The 26,081-nt window shown below is 35.6% G+C and overlaps 2 protein-coding genes across 5 annotated transcripts; one reads left to right on the forward strand and one right to left on the reverse strand.

Annotated features, from left to right (window-relative positions):
- Window positions 1–36: 36 nt before the first annotated feature.
- On the forward strand, window positions 37–20,494 carry LOC121989436 (developmentally-regulated G-protein 2-like). 4 transcript variants are annotated; one of them, XM_042543496.1, is made up of 12 exons: window positions 37–165; window positions 1,547–1,638; window positions 2,667–2,734; window positions 8,324–8,400; window positions 11,245–11,425; window positions 12,606–12,662; window positions 13,292–13,366; window positions 13,972–14,091; window positions 19,088–19,258; window positions 19,418–19,531; window positions 19,631–19,801; window positions 19,982–20,494. In XM_042543496.1, exons 2-12 carry the CDS (start codon window positions 1,569–1,571, stop codon window positions 20,075–20,077), a joined length of 1,200 nt encoding a protein of 399 aa, XP_042399430.1. In that variant the 5' UTR covers window positions 37–165; window positions 1,547–1,568; the 3' UTR covers window positions 20,078–20,494. The 4 variants fall into 4 exon arrangements, with proteins under 4 accessions (XP_042399430.1, XP_042399432.1, XP_042399431.1 ...); XM_042543497.1 differs by having other exon boundaries at window positions 73–165; window positions 1,544–1,638; XM_042543498.1 differs by lacking the exon at window positions 19,982–20,494 and having other exon boundaries at window positions 19,636–19,802.
- Window positions 20,495–21,158: 664 nt separating this feature from the next.
- LOC121989437 (protein NETWORKED 4B-like) lies at window positions 21,159–25,803 on the reverse strand. Its single transcript, XM_042543500.1, has 3 exons — window positions 25,634–25,803; window positions 23,181–23,320; window positions 21,159–23,015 (listed from the first exon to the last, which is right to left on the reverse strand). Exons 2-3 carry the CDS (start codon window positions 23,272–23,274, stop codon window positions 21,397–21,399), a joined length of 1,713 nt encoding a protein of 570 aa, XP_042399434.1. The 5' UTR covers window positions 23,275–23,320; window positions 25,634–25,803; the 3' UTR covers window positions 21,159–21,396.
- Window positions 25,804–26,081: the final 278 nt, after the last annotated feature.

Below are 26,081 nucleotides of genomic sequence, written 5' to 3' on the forward strand. Positions count from 1 at the left end.
ACATGTGCATCAGTCTGCAGACTTTTAAAAGAGATTACCCTTCGGTTCCCTACGTTTCCAAGTTTCCACTTGAGAGGCGGTTCGGGGCGGCAGCGGTCAACATCCATCTGTTGATTCCTCGCTACGCTCGGCCTCCGCCTACACATCCGGCGATCTCCTTCTAGGGTTTGTTGTCTTCTTTCATCTCCTTTTCTTTTTGCCTTTGGTATGTAATTTTTCTTGTCATCTTCTGCCATTTCCATTTTGAGCCGATGTGCCCATCTGATGGGCATCCTGTCAAATTCTGGAACAACATGTCGTGGAATTCACAGGATAGTTTTTGATCTTGGTGTTGTGATTCTAAAATTCGGTCCATGCCTTTTGTTTTATGTCGAATTGTGGAACCTGTTAATTAGGAGAAAATGAAGCTTCAACTTTTTTGTGCTACCCTTGTAAGAGTGCATCTTGTAACATAAATGTATTTATTTATTTCTGATTGGATATCAATAATTATCAATTTGTTCAGATGTAGCGAATAGTTGGGTGGCTATCACCTGGGCAGATGATCCTTTCTCGAAGTGGACCAATTTTCTCTGTAAGAGAATGTCATGTGTCATGTAGTGAACTAGAGATGAAGCTACGTGATTTGCATATGTTGGAGAATCGGATATAGCAGAGCTAAGATTAATATCATGTCATTAAATTATGCCAACTTCTCTATCATTCTGACTTCTGAGCACTACTACTGTGGCCAGCTGCTGCATTGTCATGTACAAAAAATTGGGATTTGTATATTCCATCATTGAGAGTTCAATAATTTAAATTAGTTGAAGGTGTTAGCTTGCTCAATTGGTCAGGGCTTTGGAAGTCATTGTTGATTTTGGAATCTCCTGTCATCTATGTATAACTATTGTTTTGTGGCTCTGGCTCTAATTTCTCAGAAAATAGTTTAAATGGGCTTGTTTCCTGAATTTTTCCAGTGGAGTAGCTCTTGATTATAGCAGGAACCTATCCTCATTGTCAATCTTATTAGTTTATTGTTGTAAGTACTCAAATCTTCACCATTAAGACGCTCAATGCTCTAGAAGCTTGATAATAGTTACCTTAGCATTTCTGATAAGTCTAATAAAAACAACCAAGGCTGGTGCCATGCCTTTATTTGTTGCTAGTGACATTCTTTTGTTCAAATGGTTCATTTCCTAAATTTTGAGCCTAAATTTTTTTTATTCTTAAGGACCTTTCTACCTCTTCTCAATTTTACTTTTTTTTTGCATTTCTATTTTCATTTTTCCCCAGTAGACAGGATCTACCTGATATTGTAGAGCAGTTAGAGACCGTTGGAGACATTCAAACTTACACACCTTTATTTTCATGATGAATTGAATGAAACAAGCTGTCATTTAAGGCATAATAATTCTTTGGAATGATCATTTCTGTGATTCTTTAGTTATGTGTCTGAGAAAGAGAGAGAGGATCAATCCTTTAATTGTTTCTTTTAATATCATCACATTGGATGCATTATATGCATATTCCCTGTTAATATCAATGATATTTCCTTTTCTAGCAGGTTTATTTGATATTCTATAGAGATGGGTATTCTTGAGAGGATTAAGGAGATTGAGGCTGAGATGGCCCGAACTCAGAAAAATAAGGCTACAGGTTTGCTTTCAGTGCTTGTGCTTGTGATGTTCATTCTATATAAATCAGATCATGCTAAAGAAGATGCATCAGTGTAGGCTTATGATTAAAATACATTATTTCTTTTGTATTCTCACAATCATTTTATCTATTGGATTGACACACATTATTTTATATTCTGATTTGCATTACTCATAACCACTTTATTTGGATTCATTCAGTGCCTCTTTAGAAACGGTTGCTGATATTATGTACCTTTAGACTTTAGATGCTTCAGCCTTGTATCTGCCCTGCATTATTTTGATTCAACCAGTGTCTTCTATTACATAAAAATCTTCTTTGATTTTATTTTTCTTTCACTGTTCTTCATTCTAATACATTAACTTAACATAGTATACTTGGTCACTTGTTTCTTCGATTCACATATGCTTTTTTAACATGAAATTTGGTATCCTCCACTTCCCTGCATATCATGAAATTTGGTCCCCACTAGATGTCCAATTGGCTAGAGGATGACAGACTTGCTACAATGAGAGAAGGGATCAATTCCTGGCGGGCACATGTCCTTGGGGGAAAAAAACCTCTCCTACACCCCCAGCCAACTTGGCCACTCGCTATAAGTTAATCCCGTGATTTATCTCTCTTCACATAACCTGGGGATGACCTGTAAGGGGCATCTGGGGTGAGTGTAATGACCTTTTTTTTTTTGCTACAAGTTATGTGTTTGCATTCCTCAAGGAGTCTGCATGAATCTGGCGGTCTGTATGTTTGGATACTAAATATCACATTTTCTGATTAGCATATGAGTGAATTGGTCAATCCTTGATCCATCTCTTTATCTAGGAAAGGATGCAATTCTTTTTGTCTGCAATGTCTCGAAATAGTCATCGTTCTTGATCTATGCTTTGTTCTTTGAGTTAATATTGTTTAATTGTGCTGTAGGAAGATGTATCTGTTTTAACCAAATATTGTACTACTGCACTATGGTTTGAATTTATTAATTGTGTAATTAGTTATGCTTCTGTTTAATTGTGTTGTCATCTCTGTAGAATATCATCTTGGACAACTGAAGGCAAAACTAGCAAAATTAAGAACACAACTTTTAGAGCCTCCAAAGGTTTGTATATTTTCCAAACATTACTCTGATACCCTGAGTCCCTGACTTCTTATATTTTCTCTCCATGCCCATGTTAGCTACCTGACAACACTCCTATGCCAATGCCCCATTACTCACTATTGTTATAGAATGGGATGCTGAATGCTTAGATTCATGTTCATTTGTATCTGATCCAGATTAAAATACTGTAATTTTTTTTGATGTTGATATGTCTACACTGTAATAGGATTTCAATGTCTAAGTAATTAGCTTCGTCTAAAGTCTCTTAACAAATTTTGTATAGGCCATAATTTGTCACCCAAATGTCAATTGCACCCTGTCTGGGAAGAATCAACAAAAATTAGCTAAAACATTGTATTCTTATTATTGAAATAGGATTACAATGTATGTATTTATACAATTCAGAATAACTAACTAATTGAAGAACTAGGAAACTTGAGTAGGTAAATATAACAGTTAAGTCGTTTGTATATGTGTCGACACTCCCCCTTAACCTGGAGCAAAACGAGTTAAGTTGTTCATGTGCAAAACGAGTAGTAGTAAGAGGCTTGGTAAAGATGTCATTAATTTTGTTCTACGGAAGAAATGCATTGCGTGCTAATTTTCTTAGACATCACTACATCCTTAATATCCGTAATGAAGTCACTGCCCACTTTAATGTGTTTTGTGCATTGGTGGAATACTCTCTAATTTGCTTCAACATAGAATGTGCTACCATATTTTTCAAGAATCCTAAACTAGATAACATTATTTACATCATAAAAGGCATTTAAATTTAGACGCCTATGCTTTTTAAACATTTTCTCAAAGACCCTTTAGTATATTGGTAGTTCCTTAACACTACCTACTAACACTTTGAACCTCTGCATGAACCGACTTACAAGATCAACTAGAATTGATATATCTGGTCTGGTATTATGAGATAGACGAGTCCTACTAGCTTTCAAGGAGAGAAATCTCGAAGTCACCATCTGCTGACCATAAATTATAATCCAGTATAATTGTTGTCTTTGTAAGTTTGCATCCACACATATCAACTTCTTGGAAAAGAGTCATCACATATTTTCTTGAGATGAGGATGTTACTTGAAAGTTATAAGTAACTTCTACTCTAAGAAAGTAGCATAGTCTTTCCAAATCTTTAATGACAAACTTGGCTTCAAAATATTTTTTTTTATCATTATCATACCTTGCACATCATTTCTTGTTATAATACTATCATCAACACATGCCAAAGTTAGGATAATAGTAGTACCCACATACAAAGATTGTTTGATTTGCTTTCATACACTTGAGGCCAATTTGAGTAAATTTCTAAAAGAAGTTTTCAAAAAAGAATTTAGGAGTTTATGTTTTTTTTGGTCAAAATTTTAGGACTTTATTTATGATCATAAATTGCTTTATTAAATCCACATAGTTTAGTCTTCCTCTAAGCATAATAACCTTGTTGCATATGAACTTGAGAGATTTGGCCATACAAAAAGTACATTTTTTATGATTGAAATATTTGCAAACTCTTATTTATTGTGAGGTTAGGAATTATATAGACTAGGATTTGCAACATGTGAGAATGTGTCAAAGTAGTCTACATTATAAGTCTCCTTTATTTAATTTTACTATATAAAAATCAATTTAATGGTTTGGAAGATATAAATTGTGAATACTCATCAATAAGATATAGAGTTGCCAATTTAAGTTGAGCTCGTCGGGTTAGCTCACTCTGTCAAATAATCTAAGCAGATTGAGTTGAGATTTTATCAACCCATTTTAAAGTGGGTCTTGGCCCGTGGTGTGCTTGGGTTACACCGCGGGTTGAGAATTTTTTTTTCTAAAATTTTAAACTAAAGTGAAAAATTCAATGGGTTTGTTCGTTTGACTTGCCTAGTCTACAATCCAAATTTAAAATTTTCAATCTTTTCTATATATATTTTTGTTTTTTTTACTTTTTGACGGACTCATGGACTGACTAGTCTAACCCACAACCTGCCTTGGGTTAGGTTGGGTTGGAGATTTCCTAACCCGCTGAGATGGCGGGCCTCCCCGTCCCGCTCCACCTCGCCCCGCCCCGCCCCGCCCCGCCCCGCCGACGAGTTTTTAGCAGGTCTGCTCGCCTCGCCACGGGTTGGCCCGCTTGACAACACTAATAAGATATAGGGTGTAAACCTACGAGATGATGTGTAAGTTCGTACGTTCCTTGTGATGAACTCCTTGTCTATAGTTTGTTTTCAATGTGGATATTCAAGAGCTTTATGATGTGTCTTAAGAATCTTTAGTTTTTCATAGACGACAACAACATCATACACTAGTAAAAAGTTAAGCTCAAGTTTTTGAAGGTAAAAAAATTTGCAATGAGATGTGTAGTCGTAATTCATTTACCTTTCTCGAGAGCAATAGGTAAGTGAATGTCTAATGGACAAGGATTCAATCTCTGAATTTGTTGATGATGTTAATGGTGGAGGTTGCGAATGTGAAGATATCTTAATACATTGGTGATATGATTATAGTGGAGAACTGATGGATGGTTTTAGTTGAAAGATAATGCAACTGGTGGCGGAAGTGGTACAACTTCAAAAGGTATTGAGAACAATCCAAGAAATATGGTGTGGTTTTAAAAACATGACATTAGTAGAGGCATAAGGGCAACGAACTATATATCACAGCACATGTAGACCTTTTGGTGCAAGAGTAACCAAGAAAGATATAACGAGAAGCTATTAGGTAGAATTTGTCATAGTACTAAAACACAAATAAAGTATACCTAACAAAAAAGTTCATGATAAAGAAAAGCAACGTGATTAGGTAAAGATAAGCATTGTCAATGCATAAAATTTCAACAAAAGTGGGAAAAATATGTCTGTTTTTTTTAATACATCAAGAACCTCAAGACAAGCTTTAAACTAGTAAATCCATGTCCATACATGTGCAATCAGTAACAAAAAATACAAAATGATGCAATCCATTGTTATCATGTACAAGATTTAGAATCCATATGTCAAAGTGAAGTATGATAAAAAAGAGATACGTTTATAAGTACTAGATGAAAATGATGCACAATAATGTTTACTAAACTAGAATACCTCACATTGGAGCTTAGTGAGTGAGGGCGGAATACATGGTTCACGATTTTATTCCATGTTGGTCAACACGAGCAAAACATTTCATTTTATCCGCGAACACATGAAATAGCTTGATACCATGAACTTCGAACTAACCTTCTTGTATGGGCAAAAAGTGAAGTTGCACTCTATGAGTCATTTGTGCGCCCTTAGAGACCTTGCCTTAACATTCGGAACCCTTTGCAAGTCTTCCACAAGAAAAACAAAACAAAGTTCAAACTCTACAACTCTTCCACACAACGATGCAACATGAGTGATATGACAAGAGAGACACAATGACAAAACCCTTAGTGTGACTTTTGTGAATCTTCTGCTACCTCATCTTCCTTCGCCTCATTGTCCCAAAATGAAGCACGTTATTCCTCCTCTCCTTCTACCTTTTCCTTCTATTATGATGTTTGGCACACTTCCGACATCAACACTTAACACTTGATATGTCTTGTGATGGTAGGGGATTGAAACCATAGCGCGGTTTTAGATTTAAACCTTGGTGGGATATTACCGGAGTCTCTAATTTTCAAAAGATGATTAGGATGACAATAGACCCAATGTAAAGTTGCCACCATGTGACCTTGAGGTCACGAGTTTGAGTCGCAGAAATAGCCTCTATAAAATGTAAGGTAAGGTTGCGTACAGGAGACCCAATGTAGTTCGACCCTTCCCCAAACCCTGCATTGGCGGGAGCTTCATGCACTGGTCTACCCTTTATAACTAGGGTGACAATGTCACTAGCATGGGGTTATCCTTGTGATGAGAAAGAACGCTACTGACTAGTGGAGAATTAAATTCATCCAAGTAGAATACTCCATCCTGGATTCATGACCTACATAGACACAATTGAGTAGGATAAAAAGTTACACATAATTTTAAATTTTGTCAAAGCTTAGTGATGAGGTAGGTAAATAACCTTGGCTTTTGATCGGTATGTGAGAATGATTAAGAATAGAAATATGTGGTACAGTAGATACAATGAGGGTAGCAAATAATTCATGTTTACTTGTCATATATATAAAGATGCATCCCATGAAATCTTAAAATTTTCATGCAAGTAGAATCAAAAGTGGAAGTAGTTATAGTTTGAGGAACTAGAAGTGTTTTAGAGTAAAGTCTTTAATTGTTAGTTGATAATCACTTTTGTGGATATTTCTGAGTAAACTTGAAAAATGAAGAGGTCACGGTGGCATATGTAGTAGTTTGCATGGTGGGTGGTTGTCATAGCTTATTCTAACAACATTTTGATAGATGGTTGATGCAACCACAGTGGACACATACATGTATGGAGGATCCCACGCCCTCATCCTTATTCACGGTCGTGTCTAGTAGTATAAGCCATAGTTTCGAATGAAAGAGGTAGTGCCACAATAAAACTCAATGGTACAATTGCATTGATAAGTAACTTTAAGTGACCTGTGTTATTAGAATCATCAGATCACACATGAGTTTCGTCAATTGAAATTCTTCATGTTGGTGATTCAAACTTTTGGGATTTGTGGAAATATGATTAAATATGATCAGTTTGTCCTACTTGCCTCAAAGAACAACCAAGTATCCTTGTATTGAGTTGCCATCTTAAATTAAAAATATATCTAATGTATGTGGGTGATAATTTACTCACATGAGTACATTGGCCGAAGAACATCCTAATTTCTTTGGAAGTAGAGAGAAGCATCACTAATGAGGTACTCACGTGAGTACATTGGCTGAAGAACATCCTAATTTCTTTGGAAGTAGAGAGAAGCATCACTAATGAGGTACTACTGTTAGTTCCATAATGTTGAGAAGTCATGTAAACATAGTAAGGTCCAACTCCGCCAAGCTAAAAAGATCTAATTTTCCTCATCTAAAGGTATAATAACTTTAAATGCTCGGACTTAAATGAAGTTAGGATGCATCCCTTAGGGCTAATGAAGCTGACAATCAAGTTGTAATGCAGATAACCTTGAATGTTGAATGTCGTGTTTAATGAGAGGATAAAACATATAGAGATTGCTTGCTACTTCATTAAAAAGAAAGTGTTATCCAAGGGGATCATCATTTCTTTAGTTCTGATGATTAGATCTGTTGACCAAATCATTAAGAGAGTCTATAGTTGAATATATTTGTAATAAGTTGAATTTCTACAATATATTCGAGGAACTTGGGAAAGCGGGGGTTGTATGTGTTGATTGGGGGCCCATTAGTAATGTGCAAAATATAGGGGTCTGCATATAATTTTTTTTATCCCTTAATAATATCATCTATGGGTAGAAAGGGCTTTCTAGGTGTCCCAAAATAATTTCCCCTAATCTCAAGTGCCCTTTTGAGCATGAATCTGGTTGCAAAGATACATGTAGCTCAAAAGGACTTGGGAACTTGATCTTAAAGAAATAAGAATGGATCTATTTACAAGACCATATGATTAATTCATCAAATTTCCTCTCCCTTTTGTTCGTCTATTTATGATTTTTTGCAGCCATAATTGTATTTGCAATCAGGGTTCTAGTGGAGCTGGAGAGGGCTTTGAAGTAACAAAATTTGGCCATGGTCGTGTTGCTTTGATTGGTTTCCCAAGGTTTACTATTTTTCTCTCTTTTAAGTTTCAACTTATGTCTATATTTTTATTGGTAACTGTGCCATTTGTATAGAGCTCAACAATTCATGTGATTTAATTGGAAGATTACAGCTTTCTGTCTGTTGTTAGTATGAGAGTGCTAACTGAACAAATAAAGTAGTTACTCAATGGCTCCTCCAAGTGCCTTAACTTGGTCCCTTTTGGTGAGCATGAGAACTAAGTTTTTTTTTTCCTGTATGTATACAAGTTTTGCAAGGACTTATTCTCCATCTTGGATGAATACTATGTGAGAGAGGCAAATAAAGTTCTATTATTTTGAGATTCTTTTCAATGAGTTATACACTACTTTCATGCTTTTTCACTTTCTAATACATCAGTGTTCTTATTGGTGCATGGGAAATCACAAACCTTATTTGTTTAAAATATTCTATTTGCCAAGGTATGTACACTGCATCCATTTGTTGGATATTATCTTCATCTTTTGGAAATTAATTATTAATAAAAGATGAACATAGTTCATGTTAGTATAATTGACTTATTTGGGGCATTAAATTGGTTTAGTTGTGTGTTGTGTGTGTGTGTGTGGGGTAGCTGCATGTGGGTGTTTGATTTGGCCTCCATTTAGCCGCGTTTGGATTAGAGCAAGGGTTGAACCAAATACAAATTTGGTCCAGTCCAAGGAAGAAACTTTGTTTAATTTTTAAGTTAGCGTTTTCCATTCAGATGATGAGTAGTTGTGCCAGCTGCCTTCTTATCCTGCTTGTGCAACCTTTCCCTTGGCTGAAACCCTCTCCTTGGTGGCACCCACCCCTCTCAATCTCTCCTCTACCTCACACAAAAGCTCTTCTCTTGCAAGCCTTCTCATCCCTAATGAGCTGGCAGTTCTTTTGAAGGCAGCGAGCATAGAGGAACAATGACAATGAAGAGATTCTCCTCGTCAAATCAAGGTGAAACTACTTTCTCTTCCCTTCTTTATCAATTTTAAAGGTCTAGGTTATACTAATGGGTTTTTCTTCTCAAAGATAGGAAGATAGGATGTTATAGGTCTCAATTCCTATGTTGTTTGTTTGGGTGACCTTTGGTCCTTTTAGGTCAGCAGTAATTGGGGAGATTTCAGCGGTTTCCTCCAAGTGCTGACACTCAATCGTCCTTGTGGTAAGGACTTTACTGCTGCAATAAGTAATACATGGTTTAGAAATTTTGATATTAGCAATGACCTTTTCTTGTAGATTTGGGCTTTAGTATTGTTCAAGAGTTGATCTTAGGGACTAATATTGCTATTTTTGAGGCACGTCACTAAGGTGAGTGCTTCTTCTACTTGGATTCTTTTTACAATATCTTGTGCATGAATAAAATTGTGTAACTATTAATTTTAAATAATTAAATTGTAACTCTTAATGTAGTGACTTTTTTTAATCCCTTTTCAAGATATAAGACAACATAATTATTCAAACCTAAGAGTTGCAACAATTTATTCATGCACTAGGATATTGTAAAAAGAATCCGAGTAGACACAACACCCACCTTTGTGATGTACTTCCAAAATAACGCTATTGACCCCTAAGACCAACTCTTGAACCCTTCTAAACTCCAAATCTAAAAGACAAAGTCATTGCTACATCAAAACATGGTTTCTAATCCATAAACTAATTATTGCAGCTATAAAGTCCTTACCACAAAGATGAATTTCATCTATGCCTGGAGTAAACCCCGAAATTCTCCTCAATAGCCAATGCCCTAAAAGGATCAAAGGCACCCAAGCAAAGGTGGTTAGACCTAGAAAATCCTATCTTGAAAAGCTGTAGGTGTACCCTAGACCTTTAAAGTCCATAAAGGAGAGAGAAAGGAGTTTCACCTTAATTTGAAGAGGAGAATCTCATCATTATCACAGTTTTTCAATGCTTGCCATCACCAAGTTGGTCGCTAGGTCCTTAGGGATGAGAAGAGGCTCACAAGAGGAGAAAAGAAGTATTCTTATGCGAGGAAGAGATTAAGAGAAGGAAGGATGAGATGGAGGGTCTCAGACCAATGAGAGGGCTTCGTCAAGGGAAAGATCTCATGAGCAAGATAGGGAAATGGGTCAGCACCTCAACCTCTCATCTTAATGGGAAACTCCTAGTTTAACAATTAAATCATCATTTGCTCAGACTGGGTCAAATTTACATGTCGGTCAACCTTGATTTAGTCCAAACAGAAAAATGGAGCCCTATTCAAAAGAAATTCAAGCCCAAATGCACTCCACTTAGACTCCCCCATTAGTGTTCCAATTGACTCCGTATTAAACCAAAACTCAAAATACACCGCAATCAAATTAGATTTAGTTTTAATTAATAATTAATTTCAAAATATTAATGAGAAGATTAGGTAGAAACTTAAATGTTAGTAAAGCTTAAATGTCCTTGGTAATTGCAAAACTTGAAAGTGGTGAATGGACATTAAAATCTCAATAATGCCAATACTGGCAGTTTATGTACCTGGCTGATATACACCAAACTGACAAACTGTGGAATGCCATTTCTGGACTCATTTTTGATCCAATTTACTTTGTGTTGGATTTTTATAACAAACTCTTGCTGCTGTAAATTTTCTAATGCAATTTATTGAAAGGTCACTTTACTACGGTAAGCTATTTTGATTGCTAGTTAGTTATTCGTTTAAATTTGATAGTGAACTCGTTTTGGTCCAAATTACTTTGTGTTGGATTTTAAAAGTCCATACAACATTTCACACTTTGCACATAATCAACAAACGTTTGATTATTTTTTAATACAAATTATTTACTGGACATTTTACTATGAGTAACTTATTTTGATTTCTAATTAGTTATGCTTTGAAATCTGGCAGTGTAGGGAAGTCTACAATTCTAACAATGTTGACTGGAACACATTCAGAAGCTGCATCCTATGAGTTCACAACTCTCACTTGCATACCAGGAATTATTCACTACAATGATACCAAAATCCAACTTCTAGATCTTCCAGGAATCATTGAAGGGGCTTCAGAAGGCAAGGGACGTGGGAGGCAGGTCTAGCTACTCTTTCTCTTAATGTCAATTCTAATTGTCTACCATTTGCATTCATTCCTTATTTTTTTCTCCCTCCCTTTTGTTAAAACTTACAAGTAGGGCTAGCCTTTCCAATTTTTCCTGAGGAGATTTTGAAGTCTGATATGTACTCTTGGGTTTGCTGTTGACTTTGGTTTCCGTCGAAAGACAAGAGTGATCTGTGGTTGGTGATGGTTCCAGTTATTTCAAAGTATTGTGTTATGTAATGAACTATGTATTAAAAGACAAGAAAGCTGGGTACTATATAAATCTGTTTTGTCTTTTGACTAATAGTCATATTACTTTTGTCTTTTCCCATTAGTATAAAAGTAAATTAGTTAGCTAACACATGGTGATAAGTAGTTTTAAACCTAACATCTTCCATAAGCATTGTTCTAATCTTCGTGGAAGTACTTTCCATCTTGTTATCTAGCCTTCTTACAATAAAGGCTTTTCACTTTCACCTAGCATGTGAAACTGCAAAATGATTTTCCACTGATTAATCCTGTTAGAGTGTAAGATAGTTCAAAATTTCATCAAGGATCCCCATCTCATGGCATTTGGATTTGACCATATTCTTCTAGCACAATAGAACACTATGATATTCGTTATAGAATGCCTTAGTGCCAATTATTTGCCTTTCCATAAATTAGTATCTCACTAAGAAAGAATGGAATGAAGGGGAACTTTGCACAACAGGAAAGTTGCTCCCATGTGACCTTGAGGTTACGGGCTCAAGTCGCGGGAACAACCTCTCGCAAAAATGCAAGGTAAGGCTGCCGTACAATTGACCCAATATGATTTGACCCTTTTCCGGGACCTCGCACTGACGAGAGCTTCATGCACCTGGCTGCCCTTATTAAGAAAGCATGGAATGCTCCAATTACATAATGGCAACTGTAAATCTTGCTGATTGGCATGCTATTTCTAGGATAGTAACTGAAACAAACCGTAGAATGTTTTTATGAATCCACGAACCATCTTAAGTTTTCCTACCATATATTTACACAATTGGTTTCTATGTAAGAGAGGGAGGAGATCAACTGCCATTTTCTTGGTCTTGGTTGCTCCTTTATACTTGATTTTCTCAAGCAGTAAACTGAGATGCTATTTCTATATAGAAAAGGTAACTTTCTTCTAACTTGGTCTTCTTTGTCTCCAGGTTATTGCTGTTTCCAAGTCCTCTGACATTGTGTTGATGGTCCTTGATGCTTCAAAAGTAAGTTTATGTTTTACTTTGGGCTGTTTGTTATTTCAATGCCCTTTTGGTCTGTATAGTATCATACCAGGTCATTGCTGTTTAAATCTTGATCTTATGTTGTATGTTAAATGAATTTCTTAAAATGACTAATTTAATTAATAAATCATAATATAATTTTTATATGGTTATTTGGTTTATTTGTATGGTATGATACTACTGCGGTAGATGAAAACATATTCGTGACACATGATGTTATGCATTATTTCAGATACAATTTGTGTTGTTTTTATATGGAACACATAAGAGCCTCCATATACATTTACATACATAATGGTGACTCAATGGTGTACCTATTGCATATGCTTTAAAGACCACCTTGAGATGTTGGGCAGTTTCTGAGACCAGGATAATCTACCTGTCCAATTTACAGTTCACTTATATTTATGCATATCTTTGAAGGTTGTGGAAATTTTTGAACAATAGTAGTCAAATGCAATTTTCAGATAGTGATTTTCTACAATTTTTTTGTGCATATTTGTGATATACATAAACGAGTTTACTTCATTAGTTTCTTAGATCTTGATCATAACTGGGAATCCATGAAACAAATGTTTAGTAGTTGTGCATTCTGTTTTTGATAATTTCAGAGTGAGGGACATAGGCAAATATTAACAAAAGAACTGGAAGCTGTTGGCCTAAGATTAAACAAGAGGCCACCTCAGGTACTATTGTTTTTGCTTGGCATTTTCCCCAATAATTTATTCTTCCAACATTTTGACGTACATTTGGGAATTTACGATTGCAAGCTTGTGTATTGCTTCAGATGCCAGCTGCATTTTCATTATCAACTATTACTGCCATACATGTTAACATAAATTGGTTTTCAATCAGTCATTTGGGGTTTGATTCTCCTTTTTTTTTTTCAACTGTCAGTGCCATCATGTTCATTCATTTGAACAGTAGCAAACCATGCTATAAAATTTTAGATAACATCATGGTTTTTGGTTGCTAGTTCGACTTGAAATTAAACTGTTTTAGAATGGTTCATTTGTGAAATTCCCGGGAAACATGCCATGTTTTCTATTAAAATGACATGCCATGACTTCTGTTAATTGCATGCATCATGCTGTTAGCCAAAGTAAAATAAGATTGCCTCATGATTTCTTGGCTGAGATAAGCCCTTTTTTGTTTCTCCAGGAGTGTAGATATCTCTGTTTTTGTTCTTGATTTTTCAATTTTAATTGTCAATTCACTTTATAATGGAACACTTGAGAATCCTCATTTCAAGAAAAATTTGAAATCTGATGTGACTTTCTTTCTTTTAAAGATATATTTCAAAAAGAAAAAGACTGGTGGCATTTCCTTCAATAGTACATGTGCTTTAACTCATGTTGATGAGAAGCTTTGCTATCAAATTCTGCACGAGTACAAAATACACAATGCAGAGGTATTCCCCTTAATATAATCTTATTCTTTGAGCAAGTGATTTCTCATAATTCTTTTTTCCTTATATTTTATATGAAAGTTTATGGAATATTGTATGCTGTATCTTGTTACCCTTTAGACTCAGATTTCTGAAGTTGTGCTCCATTTTCTCTTCTATCTGCATTCTTGAAATCATGTTGTTTTTCACTGAGGATATGTTTCTATCTTGCTATTTTAGTAGTTAACAAAAATAAAGGTTACACATGGCGTAGCAATGTAAATCTGGTGTTCCAGTGAACACTAGTGAATAACTTCATAATAATTTATCTTCAATTCACTCAACTTCCATAATTTTATCCGCATAATTTTTACTTTACAGAATATCTACTGTATTTTATTTAAAACTTTTCCAGTATACTGAATTTCAAAGCATGCTTTGCCTACAAGCTAAAATCATACAAAAAACTACTGCTTTGGTTCTCCTATTTGCTTCTAATTGGAGCAGAAAATCAAACCAAACTCCAACTCTATATCGAATCTTTCAAACTGAACTGAAGTTACTTTTATTTTTTGGTCTGGATTCTGGAAACTGGACCCCAGATTGGTATTTCCATTTGAACAGGAGAGCCTTGACCTCAGATCAAGATAAAAGTTGGGATAAAACCCAATTTCCTTCCAAGTTCATCAATATACCTGCAGATTGTTTTCTTTTATGTAGTTCCACATCCTTTTGACATCATCAGCCCTTGAAAATGCATCTTCACCAGTGCCAAAAATTTTCTGAGATAATTGGAACCCCATGTGTATTACCCGCATGTGTAGCGTCCCAAACATGATAAGATCAAATGAAACAAGAAATAAAATTGGATTTTTATTCTTAGTTTAGCCCCATAAAATTTATCATTTACTCTATTGCATCATTAAACATCGCATTTAACTTTCCTCCTTTTGCAAACAATATCTTTACTATCTCATATCATAACATATTTTAGTCATGCACATGCAAGAACACCCACCTAAAAAAGGAGTTATATTGTTATGGGCTCACCTTAAAAAACTCTAAACTCCTCAAACTAGTGATCGAACTAGTGGATCTACATGGATACATCATAAGAAACACATATCATGCACCAAAACATGAAATCAACAATTAATAAAAGAAGTGACTAATACTCTAATTCTAACCTTCTATATGAATCACTTCAACTTACAGCTGGGTTACTCTCACACTCTAAAAAAAAAAAAAAGGTAGCCCGATGCATGAAGCTCCCGCTATGCGGGGTTCCGAGGAATGATCTATTGTACGTAGCCTTATCCTACTTTTTACAAGAGGTTGTTTTCAGGATTCGAACCCGTGACCTTTTGGTCATAAAGCAACAACTTTACCGTTGCGCCAAGGCTCCCCTTCGGGTTACTCTCACACTAGTACAATTTAATTGCTCATGTGACAGAAAAAAAATACTTGAATCATGCCAACGAGATAGCAACATTCACATGACTCATTAAAAGGGTTTGATTCACCCTTTGTAACAAACGGACTATAAAAGAGGCAAATACGCTGCTGCCCTAAAATAACAAATCAACCATAAAGATAGGATTTGAATACCCACAAAGACAAGCAGAAAAAACATTCATCAGCATGCCGTCAAATTGAGATAAGAGGCATGAACGTTTCCCCAATAGACATATCTCTCCAATCTACTCAGAACAAACCAAAGACAACTATTGCTGGCTGAGAACGCCTGCTGCCCAGGTTAAGTAGTAAGTTTATGACTATGAAGTCAGAATCCAAACATGAAATTGGAAAGGGAAAAAGCTCACTGGTCTAAGTGCAATCAAGGAGGGTTTTCCGGCTACCTCCTTTGATGGTGACAAAATGAGCTCGGTTTGGCTCGATACCCACAACCTAGCTCCATAGAAGTCGCCAACAGCGAAGAATCACACAGGGAGAAGACTCAAGGGAAGGCTCTACTGAATAGAAAAGGGCATTGAGGGAAATCTCAACATCGGAAGGATTCAGCAGCGAGAAATCTTAGTGAGGGGACTGCTATGGTTTGGGTTTGCAGGGGTTGGGAGCTTGCCTTCGGGCAGCAGAGTACCTTTGTTTAGGGTTGAGGAGACAACATGGTGGCTGAGATGTCACGATGTGAGTGGGGAATCTGCTGGAAACTTTGCAGGAAGTCAAGCTCACAACTTCCTTGAGAAGCCAGAGGCAGATTGGTCATGATCTTGTGCCCATATCTATTGGTTGAATGCTTGTAAGATTAAGTTCATGAAGTAGAGGCTTAATTGGAATTGTCTTGCAAGTTGGGTGCTGTCGCTCTATATTCTACTTCTGCACTAGCTCAAGCTGCAACTCTTTGTTTTCTTGTTTTTCATGTTACTAGAAAATATTTCCATGTCGTTTGACCCCAGCATCAGAGAATGTCTCCATATTTAGATATCCATACTTATTTTGAAGTTATAAATAAGTGTTTTCCTAAAGATTCTTTAATGAACTATAAAATTCTTAACGTTGATGCCTAATAGCACATCTTAGACTTGTGCATGAACGGATTTACAGTATCAACAGTAAGAAAGTATATCTGACTCATGACCGTATAAAAATTCATGAACCTAAGTATAAAAAAGATTACTTCTAACCAATTCATAGTTTTACTTATTTTATTTTGCATATGAATCTAAACGATACATTTCAATACATAATATATAGTGATTCATGTTGACCAACCTAGGTTGTCCGTATAAAGAATTACATGTTCATCTAATCAATGTATAGGATGTCTCTTTTAACTTGATTGAATTAAATCAATATTAACATGGACATGATTTGCAGTGTACTAGTTAGGACAATTTTGGCCTTCATAAATCTTATGTGGTCATTAGTGTATTCATGGAGTTTCATTCCATAAACATATGTTGCCACATTAAATTATTTAGTTATTATAACCAAGGTTTAAAATTTCGATCCGTGCAGACGATACGGTTTTGGTATCGTATCGTGCCATACTGATATAGTTCGGTATTTTTTTTAAAAAAATTTAGATATAAATGTATATTAATTTTATTAATACTTGATTGTTAACCATATTTTATATTTTGAGATATTGAATTATATTTAAATATTTTCTCATAAGATAATGCCTATTAAATTTTTATTAAAATATTTAAACATAAGTGATTCTTAAAATTTAAAACTAAATTTAAAATTATAAAATCATTTGAAAGACTAAAAATAATTATAAAATTATTTGAAAATATTAAATTATTTTTATAATGTATTTGTAAATTTTAATTTTAAAAAATTTATTTGAAATGTTTAAGAATTATATTTTTATTTTTTTAGATTATTTTAAATTTTATTTAATTTTAATTTTTTTTAAAAAAATAAATTATTTTATAAAATATTGATTTAAATTTAAAATTATTTAAATATTTTGAAATCATTTTTTTTATATTTTATAACTATTAATAATATTATTATCAATAAAAGTTTATTTATAAAAAAAAATAACTAAACCCCAAAAAAAAATTGCAGCTGTGGTGAACCGCGGAGGTTGTTGCAGCACCAAGGTCCTACGGAGGGTTTTAGGAATATATAAAATTTTATTAGAATTTTAAATAAATTTTTATATATTTGAATGGGATGATTCACTTAGGATTTTAGTAAATATATTTGGTAGTCTATTTAAGTTAGGGGATTCATTAAAAAAATAATAACATAGCTAAGAAATAAATAAATAAATAATTTATTACATATTTTTAGAATTAAAATAAATAAAATATATAATTAATTAGATAATTTTATTAGGGTTTAATTAAGTCTCTTTAGATTGTCCATATCATAGCTAGGAGTTGATTGAGATAATTAACCTAAAGTTTAGTTTTAATTAAAAAAATCTACATTTTAATGAAAAAATCCCAGCGCGACTCTAGTGTCGCGGCTGTAGGGGTCACGCGACCCCTCCCCGTGGCTATTGGGGTCGCGTGACTCCTCTGCCGCTGCCGTTGGGGTTGCACTACTTGTCTAGCCATTGGTGCACGACCATTCTGCGACGACCGGGTGGGTCATGACCCTCCTATGGCGCCCGAGGGGGTCACGCGACACCTCCCCAGCTGCCGCTGGATTGGGTCGGGTCGTGTTGATGTCGGTCGGTGAGTGGAACGAAATGTTTCGACCGACTCGACACAATATTTCAATTCCTGATTATGGTAGCATCTAAGATACAAACAAATGACTGTTTATAAGAGCATCCCCATCAACTTTCCTAAATACAGAATTTATTTTAAATTTTATATTTTTGTAAAAAAAACTTTTGCATGAACTACCCTATCCATTCTCTAAATTTAGATTTTGTGAATAGTACTTCTATAAATTTAGGGAATGAAATTCATTGCCTAAACATTAAAATATCATTTAATTTGGGAGAGAAAAAAATAAAGGGAAATAGACAATAGATTGGGTAATAAAAAATAGATATTACACAGGGAGAGAGAAAAAAATAATAAAATAAGTGGGAGAGAGAAGAAAACAATAAAAAATAAAGATAATGGAAATATTAGGATAGCTGATGTAGTGTATAGTGAAAAATGATGGTTTAAATTTAATAATGTGGATGGTTTATCCCATTTGAGAGATATTATAAAGAAACTGATGTGGATGTTCAAGAACCTTTTTTTTTCCTAAAAAAACTCTTTCTTGTTTCCCTCATATAATACAAGGATTCTAGCATGCGAAGCAAACATGGATTATTTCACTATGTTCCTTCCTGTGATCATTGTATTGCATCCACCACTTCTAATATGATAATATCACTGTGTTTTGTCTTGCACATCTCTAACAGTTTTCAAGTCATTTAGGATATTAAACGAGATTACGTTCTTTTACAGTTGAATTTTCTAGGATATAAGATTTGTATCTGTGACCTTGCGACAATTGTGAAATTTTCAAAATATGTAGTTGAAGCGTATCTAAATGCTGTTTTTCATTCATAGTCTCACTCTTTGTTTGCTTTTAGGTGCTATTCCGTGAGGATGCTACTGTGGATGACTTTATTGATGTCATTGAAGGGAACAGGAAATACATGAAGTGCGTATATGTTTATAACAAGATTGATGTTATAGGCATTGATGATGTTGACAGACTTGCCCGCCAACCAAATTCGGTTGTCATAAGCTGTAACTTAAAGGCAGGTTCAAATTCTGGTTTTGACCACAATTTTCTTCTTGTTTTCCTGGCTAGCCTAACCCAGCAACTACATGTTCACTCAACTTATATGGTGAATCATGCAAACTGTTCCATTTCTTTGCTAAAACTGTGGTTTTCTTTCCATATTTTCTGTTTGCAGCTTAATTTAGATAGATTATTAGCTAGGATGTGGGAGGAAATGGGTCTTGTAAGAGTGTACACAAAACCTCAAGGTCAACAGCCGGATTTTACTGATCCTGTGGTCCTCTCTACTGTAAGTTGTTTTTTATTTTTTTTTATTATTATTTTTGTATTCTGAGTTTACGAATAGCATCGCAGTAGGAACTCATGTCCTGCTTCATCTTTCTATTAGGATAGAGGAGGATGTACAGTGGAAGATTTCTGTAATCATATACATCGAAGCTTAATCAAAGATGTGAAATATGTGCTTGTTTGGGGAATCAGTGCTCGGCATTATCCACAGCACTGTGGTCTTCAACACATTCTTCAAGATGAGGACGTAGTTCAAATAGTCAAGAAGAAGGTTTGTGTGGCCATATTTTACTTAACAGGGACTCTCATATTGTCAGTCCCTGCCATTCCAACAATCACTTTACCACTTTATTCAACCTGCAATGCTGACATATGAACATGCCCATCTTGCTTGAACGTGGTCAATTCATATCCAGATAATAGACTGATATCAACTTTTCTCGTCATTCAGGAAAAGGAAGAAGGGGGGAGAGGCCGGTTTAAATCGCACACGACTGGCCCAGCTCGAATATCTGACAGAGAAAAGAAGGCTCCTCTTAAAACATAAAGCTGTTTTCATCTGTAGACAACAGTTGATCGGGTTTCCGTCTAGGCATGGAATTGAAATTCCATTATGAAAGCATGCAGCATGTAGTAGAGGCTCTTGAACCTCAGCTGAGAATTATCAGGGAGCTGTTATCAGAAGCATCTATATTTAGCAGTGCCCTTGTTACGTCTTCAGACCTACCTATTTTGATGTAATATTAGGAGAATGCTTTTTTTATTATTAAAAAAAAGCGTGAACTCTATTTTCCCAATAATTTGCTACTGTATTGGGAGGATTTCTCAACTTTTTTTCTTTTTTCTTTTTGACCTGAATAATTAGGATTTCACTGTTTAACAATAATCCTTCATGATACTCAACTCTGTTATTTGATCCTTCGTGCTCAATTATTCGAGCTTATGCCATGCAATCCATATTTTACTGGGTTCGTTTGTTGACCTTGAAATCGTTGGGATTTTTTTTTAATTTATGAAAAAATTACTATTATAGTCTTCATATTTGGTAAACGCGAGTTTTAAACTCAAAACTTTAGAGATAATTTTCAAGGTCTTACCAAGTAAATTAGTTGGTGCCCTCATTTGACGATCTTCAGACTTTTCAATTGTATTGTGATAGTTGGGAATAGAATTATTTTTTCATATCATAAAGGGAATTAATATTTATAGATATAAAAAATAATTATGCCTAGTAATGACCAGGCAAAGTTAGTAATTTAAAATTAATTTTCTTAAATATTTAATAATTAAAGTTTGCCGACTCCACTTAATCATAAGATTTGGTTGTTATTGCACTTAATAATTAAAGTTTATTATTTCTCATATTTCCTCGAAAACTGGTGTAAATATCTTTCATGTGTAACTTATTACATGAAAACAAAAATCGAATATTGAATAGTGTAAAAATGCTGATATTAATGCTTGTTATTTGTTGTGCAGAAGTGTGACATGCTAATGAAGTATTTAGGGTTTAATGAAATTTTTAAATGTGAAATTAAAAATTCTGAAATAATAATAATAATCATAATAATAATGGTGAAATCTGCTTAAGAAACAATCTTTCAAACCAGAATCAGGTTAAAAGAAACTAACCAAACCAACAGCAAAGACCAGAATGATATTATCATATAACGTTTTGATTTTTCCAAACTGACATTTTCTATCAAAACACAGACTCATCAAATTTTTCCTACTGTTAAACAAGATTTCTTATACTGTTATACATACCCCGAAAGACAAACAAGAGAGTATTGTACTCCACCCTGAATTTTCGGAAGGACTCTGGACATTGCATGATAATCATAATAGAAAGGATACCCATCAAGATCAGCACCTTACTGCTATGGCCGATCGCTTATGCCCCTTCAGCAATTCCCTGAGTTGAATGTAACCATCACGGTAATGCTCCAGTGAGAAGCAAAGTTGCCTTATTGCCTCCCTTTTGCCCTCGGCACCGTCCCAAATTATGACCTTCTGTCTCTCCACTTCGTCCTCAAGCTCCTTTAATCTTGCTTTCAAATTTGAACTGGCTTCTGTGGTTTCCTCAATCTGAATCATTAGCTTTGCATTCTCTAGGTGCAATTGCCGATTGTGGTCATCGTAGCTTTTGATGTCATTGAGAAGAGAATCCACCTTGGAAGAAACCTCATCTTTCTTGGCTGTCAGCATATCAAATTTGAGCTTGAGATCATCTAGATTTCCATTTAATGCAGTGATGAGCTTCTGTTTCTCATCACATTCTCTAAGTCTTTCAGCTTCAAGCTGTCTCGTTTGGTTGTCAAGTTTGATTACTTTAGCTTCCAGGAGTGTGTGCGACTGAGAGAGAGTTGAGAGTTCATCTTCAAGTGCTGACTTCTCCTTAGAGATTCTGTCAACGGAAAGAGTGTTCGAGGCATTCAGCTCCTGAATTCTATTTTCTAGCTCGGAAACACAGGCTTTGAGTAACAAATTTTCCTGCACTATCTTTTCTACTTCGGCTCTTAGTTCAACGTTAACACCTTCAAGGTCTGATATTGCAGCTTCAAGGACAGACTTCTCCTGGCCAAAAATTTCAGAAGCATTGACTAGTTCAATTTTGAATTCTTCAATGATGAAATCACGACTCAGTAATTCTGCTTCGAATTGCTTAGCAGAAGATTCTGCTAAGCCTTTTAGAATCTCAGTTTCATTCTTGAGAACTAATATTTGTTCTTGTAGCTTCAAGGCGTCTTCCTCCAAATCAGAAACCTTCTTCTTTTCCAAATTGAACTCTATGATCTTAGTATCTACAGAAGCACTGGTGTCCTCAAGTGTTTTCTTAAGGACTGAGATATCAGTTTCCGCAGAGTGAAGTTTCTCATTTGCAGCTGATAAATGTTCCTCCAAAGATTCAATTTTAAGTTTACACTGGTCATGATAATTCTTCTGCTCTTCTGCATTGAGCTTCTCTCTCACCTCCCGGAGCTCATTTTCAAGTTCCTGAATCCTCTGCTGCAGGATAGAGGAAATGCTATCTCCATTTTCCTCATTTATATCATCAAGGTCAGGCTCCAAATCAGATTCAGAGGACGAAAATGAACCATCACTGTCTTTCCTGGAAAGATCAGAGCTACCACCAGATGCGAGAAAGAAATCAAACCCAGGAGCCTTGGGATGGGTCTTGGGTTGCTGCAACTTCGAGTCAGGAGTGAGTTCTGAAGAGTTCCCAGACGAAGGAGAAGGTGGGTCTGAAACAAGATCAGATCCATTGCCTGAAATTTGAGATTTTAATTCTGATTCCACATTCTTGCGAAGGTCACCAGTTACTTGGTCATAACGTTCAGCTAGGGCACGATACATGCGATAGAACTCCTCAACATGCGATATCAACGAAGGACGTTTCTCATAATACATCTCAGCTTTCTCTGCAAAAGAATCTCCTTCCTCTTCAATCAACTTTAGCATCTCTTTGACACCGAGGTCCATCTCTGCAGGAAAAGATGTGTACCAATTTTCTCAAGTTAGAGACTTCAAAAGCATTCATTAATATCTAATAATCAGAGAGAAGACAATAAAATGAATCAAGATCAAACTCAAATATGAAAACAACCAAAGAAACAGAAGCAAGCTACAATATGCTTCTGTTCTCTTACTTTCAAGATTGTCTGCGAGCCATTTGGAGTTTTTGCGGCTAATATGGCTGTCCCACCACCATGAGTGAGACTTTTTCGACAGCATCCTCTTCATCCTTTACCAAGTGGAATGCAGTTAATATCTTACCGTATGAGCAATCCTGCAATAAATGAGAACAATAGAATATATGATAAGAAAAAAAAATACAAAGTCTCTGATCCTGTATATCTTTGAATCAATAGATTAGGCCATTGATAACTGATAAATTTAGTGATGATATAATTATGTAGCTTCATTTTTACAAAAGTTAATATTACAAGCGAATTGATAATCAACACAGATCAAAGAAATTGAGATATAGAACCTACAGGAAAAGGAACACAGGAAAATTTCAATGTCAGAAACAATGAAGCAAATGATGTGTTGTTGAGCCAGGTTAAAGATTCAATAGTACAGTTTTCATTTCAACTCCAAGAAATAAACGGATGATATTTACAATCCAAATAACTTTAAAACCGTAACAAATTACAACAAAAACGTTACACATTTAAATCAAACTAATATTGGTAAGTGAGTTTGCAAATTCACCATTATTTCTGCAAATTGTGCATATCAAAGGCCTTTAGAAATGAGGCACACTAATCATCCGCATCTTTCAACCAACAAGTTGGCCAACTGTACAACCCAGAAATTCTCTTTTTTTTTCTTACAAGAAAACTAGATAAATAAACATACAAAAGGTTCATACAAAGCACAAGTCTTCAAGACCACTATAAGAAAAGAGTAGACTAACAGATACAAAGGAGCCCTGATGAACTGCTAGTGCTAATATGTAAATGGGTCGCCTATGCAACACAAGCACAAAATCATATTACTGCTTGCTTAGAGAGTATAGACAGAGAAAGATAGTGTATTGAGATTATTCTCTAACAAAGCCTAACACTTGACCGAGTTCTAGATGTCTATGACACAAGAAAGCAACGAAAAGATATTTAGCTTCAAACACAATTTAATGAAGAGTAGTTATGGATAGATAAAATGGATTTGACAAAAATTTCCTGCAAAGGCAACAAAGGGGTGCAAGGAGAGACAGGAATTTATGGAACAACAAAAGAAACGCATAGACCTCTCGAGTATGAATTCCAACAAATGAAACAGAAGAGTAGGCAGAATCAGCCAGATGGCACCACAAACTGATGGGATAATGAAAAGCAAATCCGGCAGTTAGCAAAAAGAAATATGAAATTCCAACCTTTCTAATCGAATGGATGAAACTCCATTTTCTTAGGTGAGATAGATCAGCTCTAGGTCAATGCATAGTTGATATCACTGATCTCATGAAATGAACAAGGAAACATGGGTTAGCCCACTTGATGGTTGCAAATTCTTTTTATTTACTTGGAAATTTATAAAGTTAACTTGATTCATGAAAACATTTTGTAAATTATAAAGGTCGCGTACCATTGGGCCACGGTCAATTGCAACTTGTCATTTTCTTTCCAGCCTTTCTGATCATTACCACCACCTTAAAACCCTTTTCATACTGAAGTACATGTTTTACCTTTAATAAATGGCTGAAAAATTTTAAAATAGCAAATGTACTCATACTACCACATATCCACATGGTTCCCGGTTGTGGGCAGAAGACAAACACATTAAACAAATGCAAGCTACCAAGCATTAAATAGCAACAGTTCGAAGTAACTGTTGGCTATCATCCCTTGTCATTGATAGCAAAGCGTCTTTCTTTATGGGACTATGAACCTCAAGTTTTTTATTATCTTGCGCAATCTGCGTGACTTTCCATCATCACCAGCATCCATTGCCCTTTGTCAAAGCCATGAAACTGACAGGCACAGTAGGAAAATTCCCACTTTGCCCCTTAAATGGTCAAAAGTGACAGAGAACACATCCGACACATGAATCGCGTTTGACAGTGGACCTCAAGTTCATTATCATTTTGCCCAATGCCCCAATCTGCGTGACTTTCCACCATCCTCAAAGTCCAATCCCTTCTGTTAAGACCATTAAACTGGAAGTACGAAAAACTCCCATTTTTCCTCTCAAAAGTCAAAAAAGTAACAAAAACACATCCAAAAGCACATGAATCTCTAGTTTGAACCAAATGGTAATCAAATATGAAATGCTACCGCAAACAATCGATTCATCAAATCATCAGACGGATGATTTTTTAAACCATTGACTAATTACGGGCGTTATAAAAGCGAAATTAAGACTGTATTAGAGAGTCGGTCCAGTAAATTCCAAGATCCACGGGTTGCCCGTAAAATATTACCTCGAAGAAGGTATTAAATCGGGGATAACAGTGATAAGAGGCGAGTAGAATCGTACTCAAAATAAGAACTTGAAGTCGAAAATCCAAATGACCACTCACTTACAAACAAAGACAGAGTTCTAAGTGAACAAAATTGAAGGAAATCACAAAGAACTGGATAGTCTGGATGAGCAATACCTCTCGGATCAGTGCTTCCTGGAGGGAAACAAGTTTCGATCCTTCTTTCCTTTTGGAAAACACCACCCACCAGAAATCGATCTGCAGAAGCGCCTAGAAAGAGATCAAAGGATCCGCGCAGGAGCGAGTGGAGCAGGCGCCTCTTCTCCTCGCCCGTCTTTTATGAAGCTAGTCGAGGCGTCAATCTCAAGAAAATCGTGATCGATTGACTAAACTGCCCTTGGCCACGAACGTTCTGGCTTAGATTGAAGGGTGAAGATCGTACGATTTAATACGTGGCTATATCTCATTTGTTTCAGGCATTCAAGGGGTGAGTGGTATTACCAGCTCACAGCTGGGACCGTGTGGGCCCAGAGTCGGACGGCATCCTTCTGCGGCGAGAGGCGCGGGCTTTAATTCAAACAAACTCAGGGAGGCGCGAGGAGAACGAGGCCGTAGGGCTGATGTC

Source organism: Zingiber officinale, chromosome 6B (genome assembly GCF_018446385.1).
Source record: "Zingiber officinale cultivar Zhangliang chromosome 6B, Zo_v1.1, whole genome shotgun sequence".
In the NCBI taxonomy this organism is placed as follows: Eukaryota; Viridiplantae; Streptophyta; class Magnoliopsida; order Zingiberales; family Zingiberaceae; genus Zingiber; species Zingiber officinale.

Bases quoted from the DNA above. Each gene is read 5' to 3' on its own strand.
- LOC121989437 (XM_042543500.1), bottom strand. From the start codon at position 23,274: ATGAAGAGGATGCTGTCGAAAAAGTCTCACTCATGGTGGTGGGACAGC. The intron at 23,016-23,180 runs GTAAGAGAACAG...CTTTTCCTGCAG, and splicing joins GCTCGCAGACAATCTTGAAA to AGATGGACCTCGGTGTCAAA.
- LOC121989436 (XM_042543496.1), top strand. From the start codon at position 1,569: ATGGGTATTCTTGAGAGGATTAAGGAGATTGAGGCTGAGATGGCCCGA. The intron at 11,426-12,605 runs GTCTAGCTACTC...CTTTGTCTCCAG, and splicing joins GCAAGGGACGTGGGAGGCAG to GTTATTGCTGTTTCCAAGTC. The intron at 12,663-13,291 runs GTAAGTTTATGT...TGATAATTTCAG, and splicing joins TGGTCCTTGATGCTTCAAAA to AGTGAGGGACATAGGCAAAT.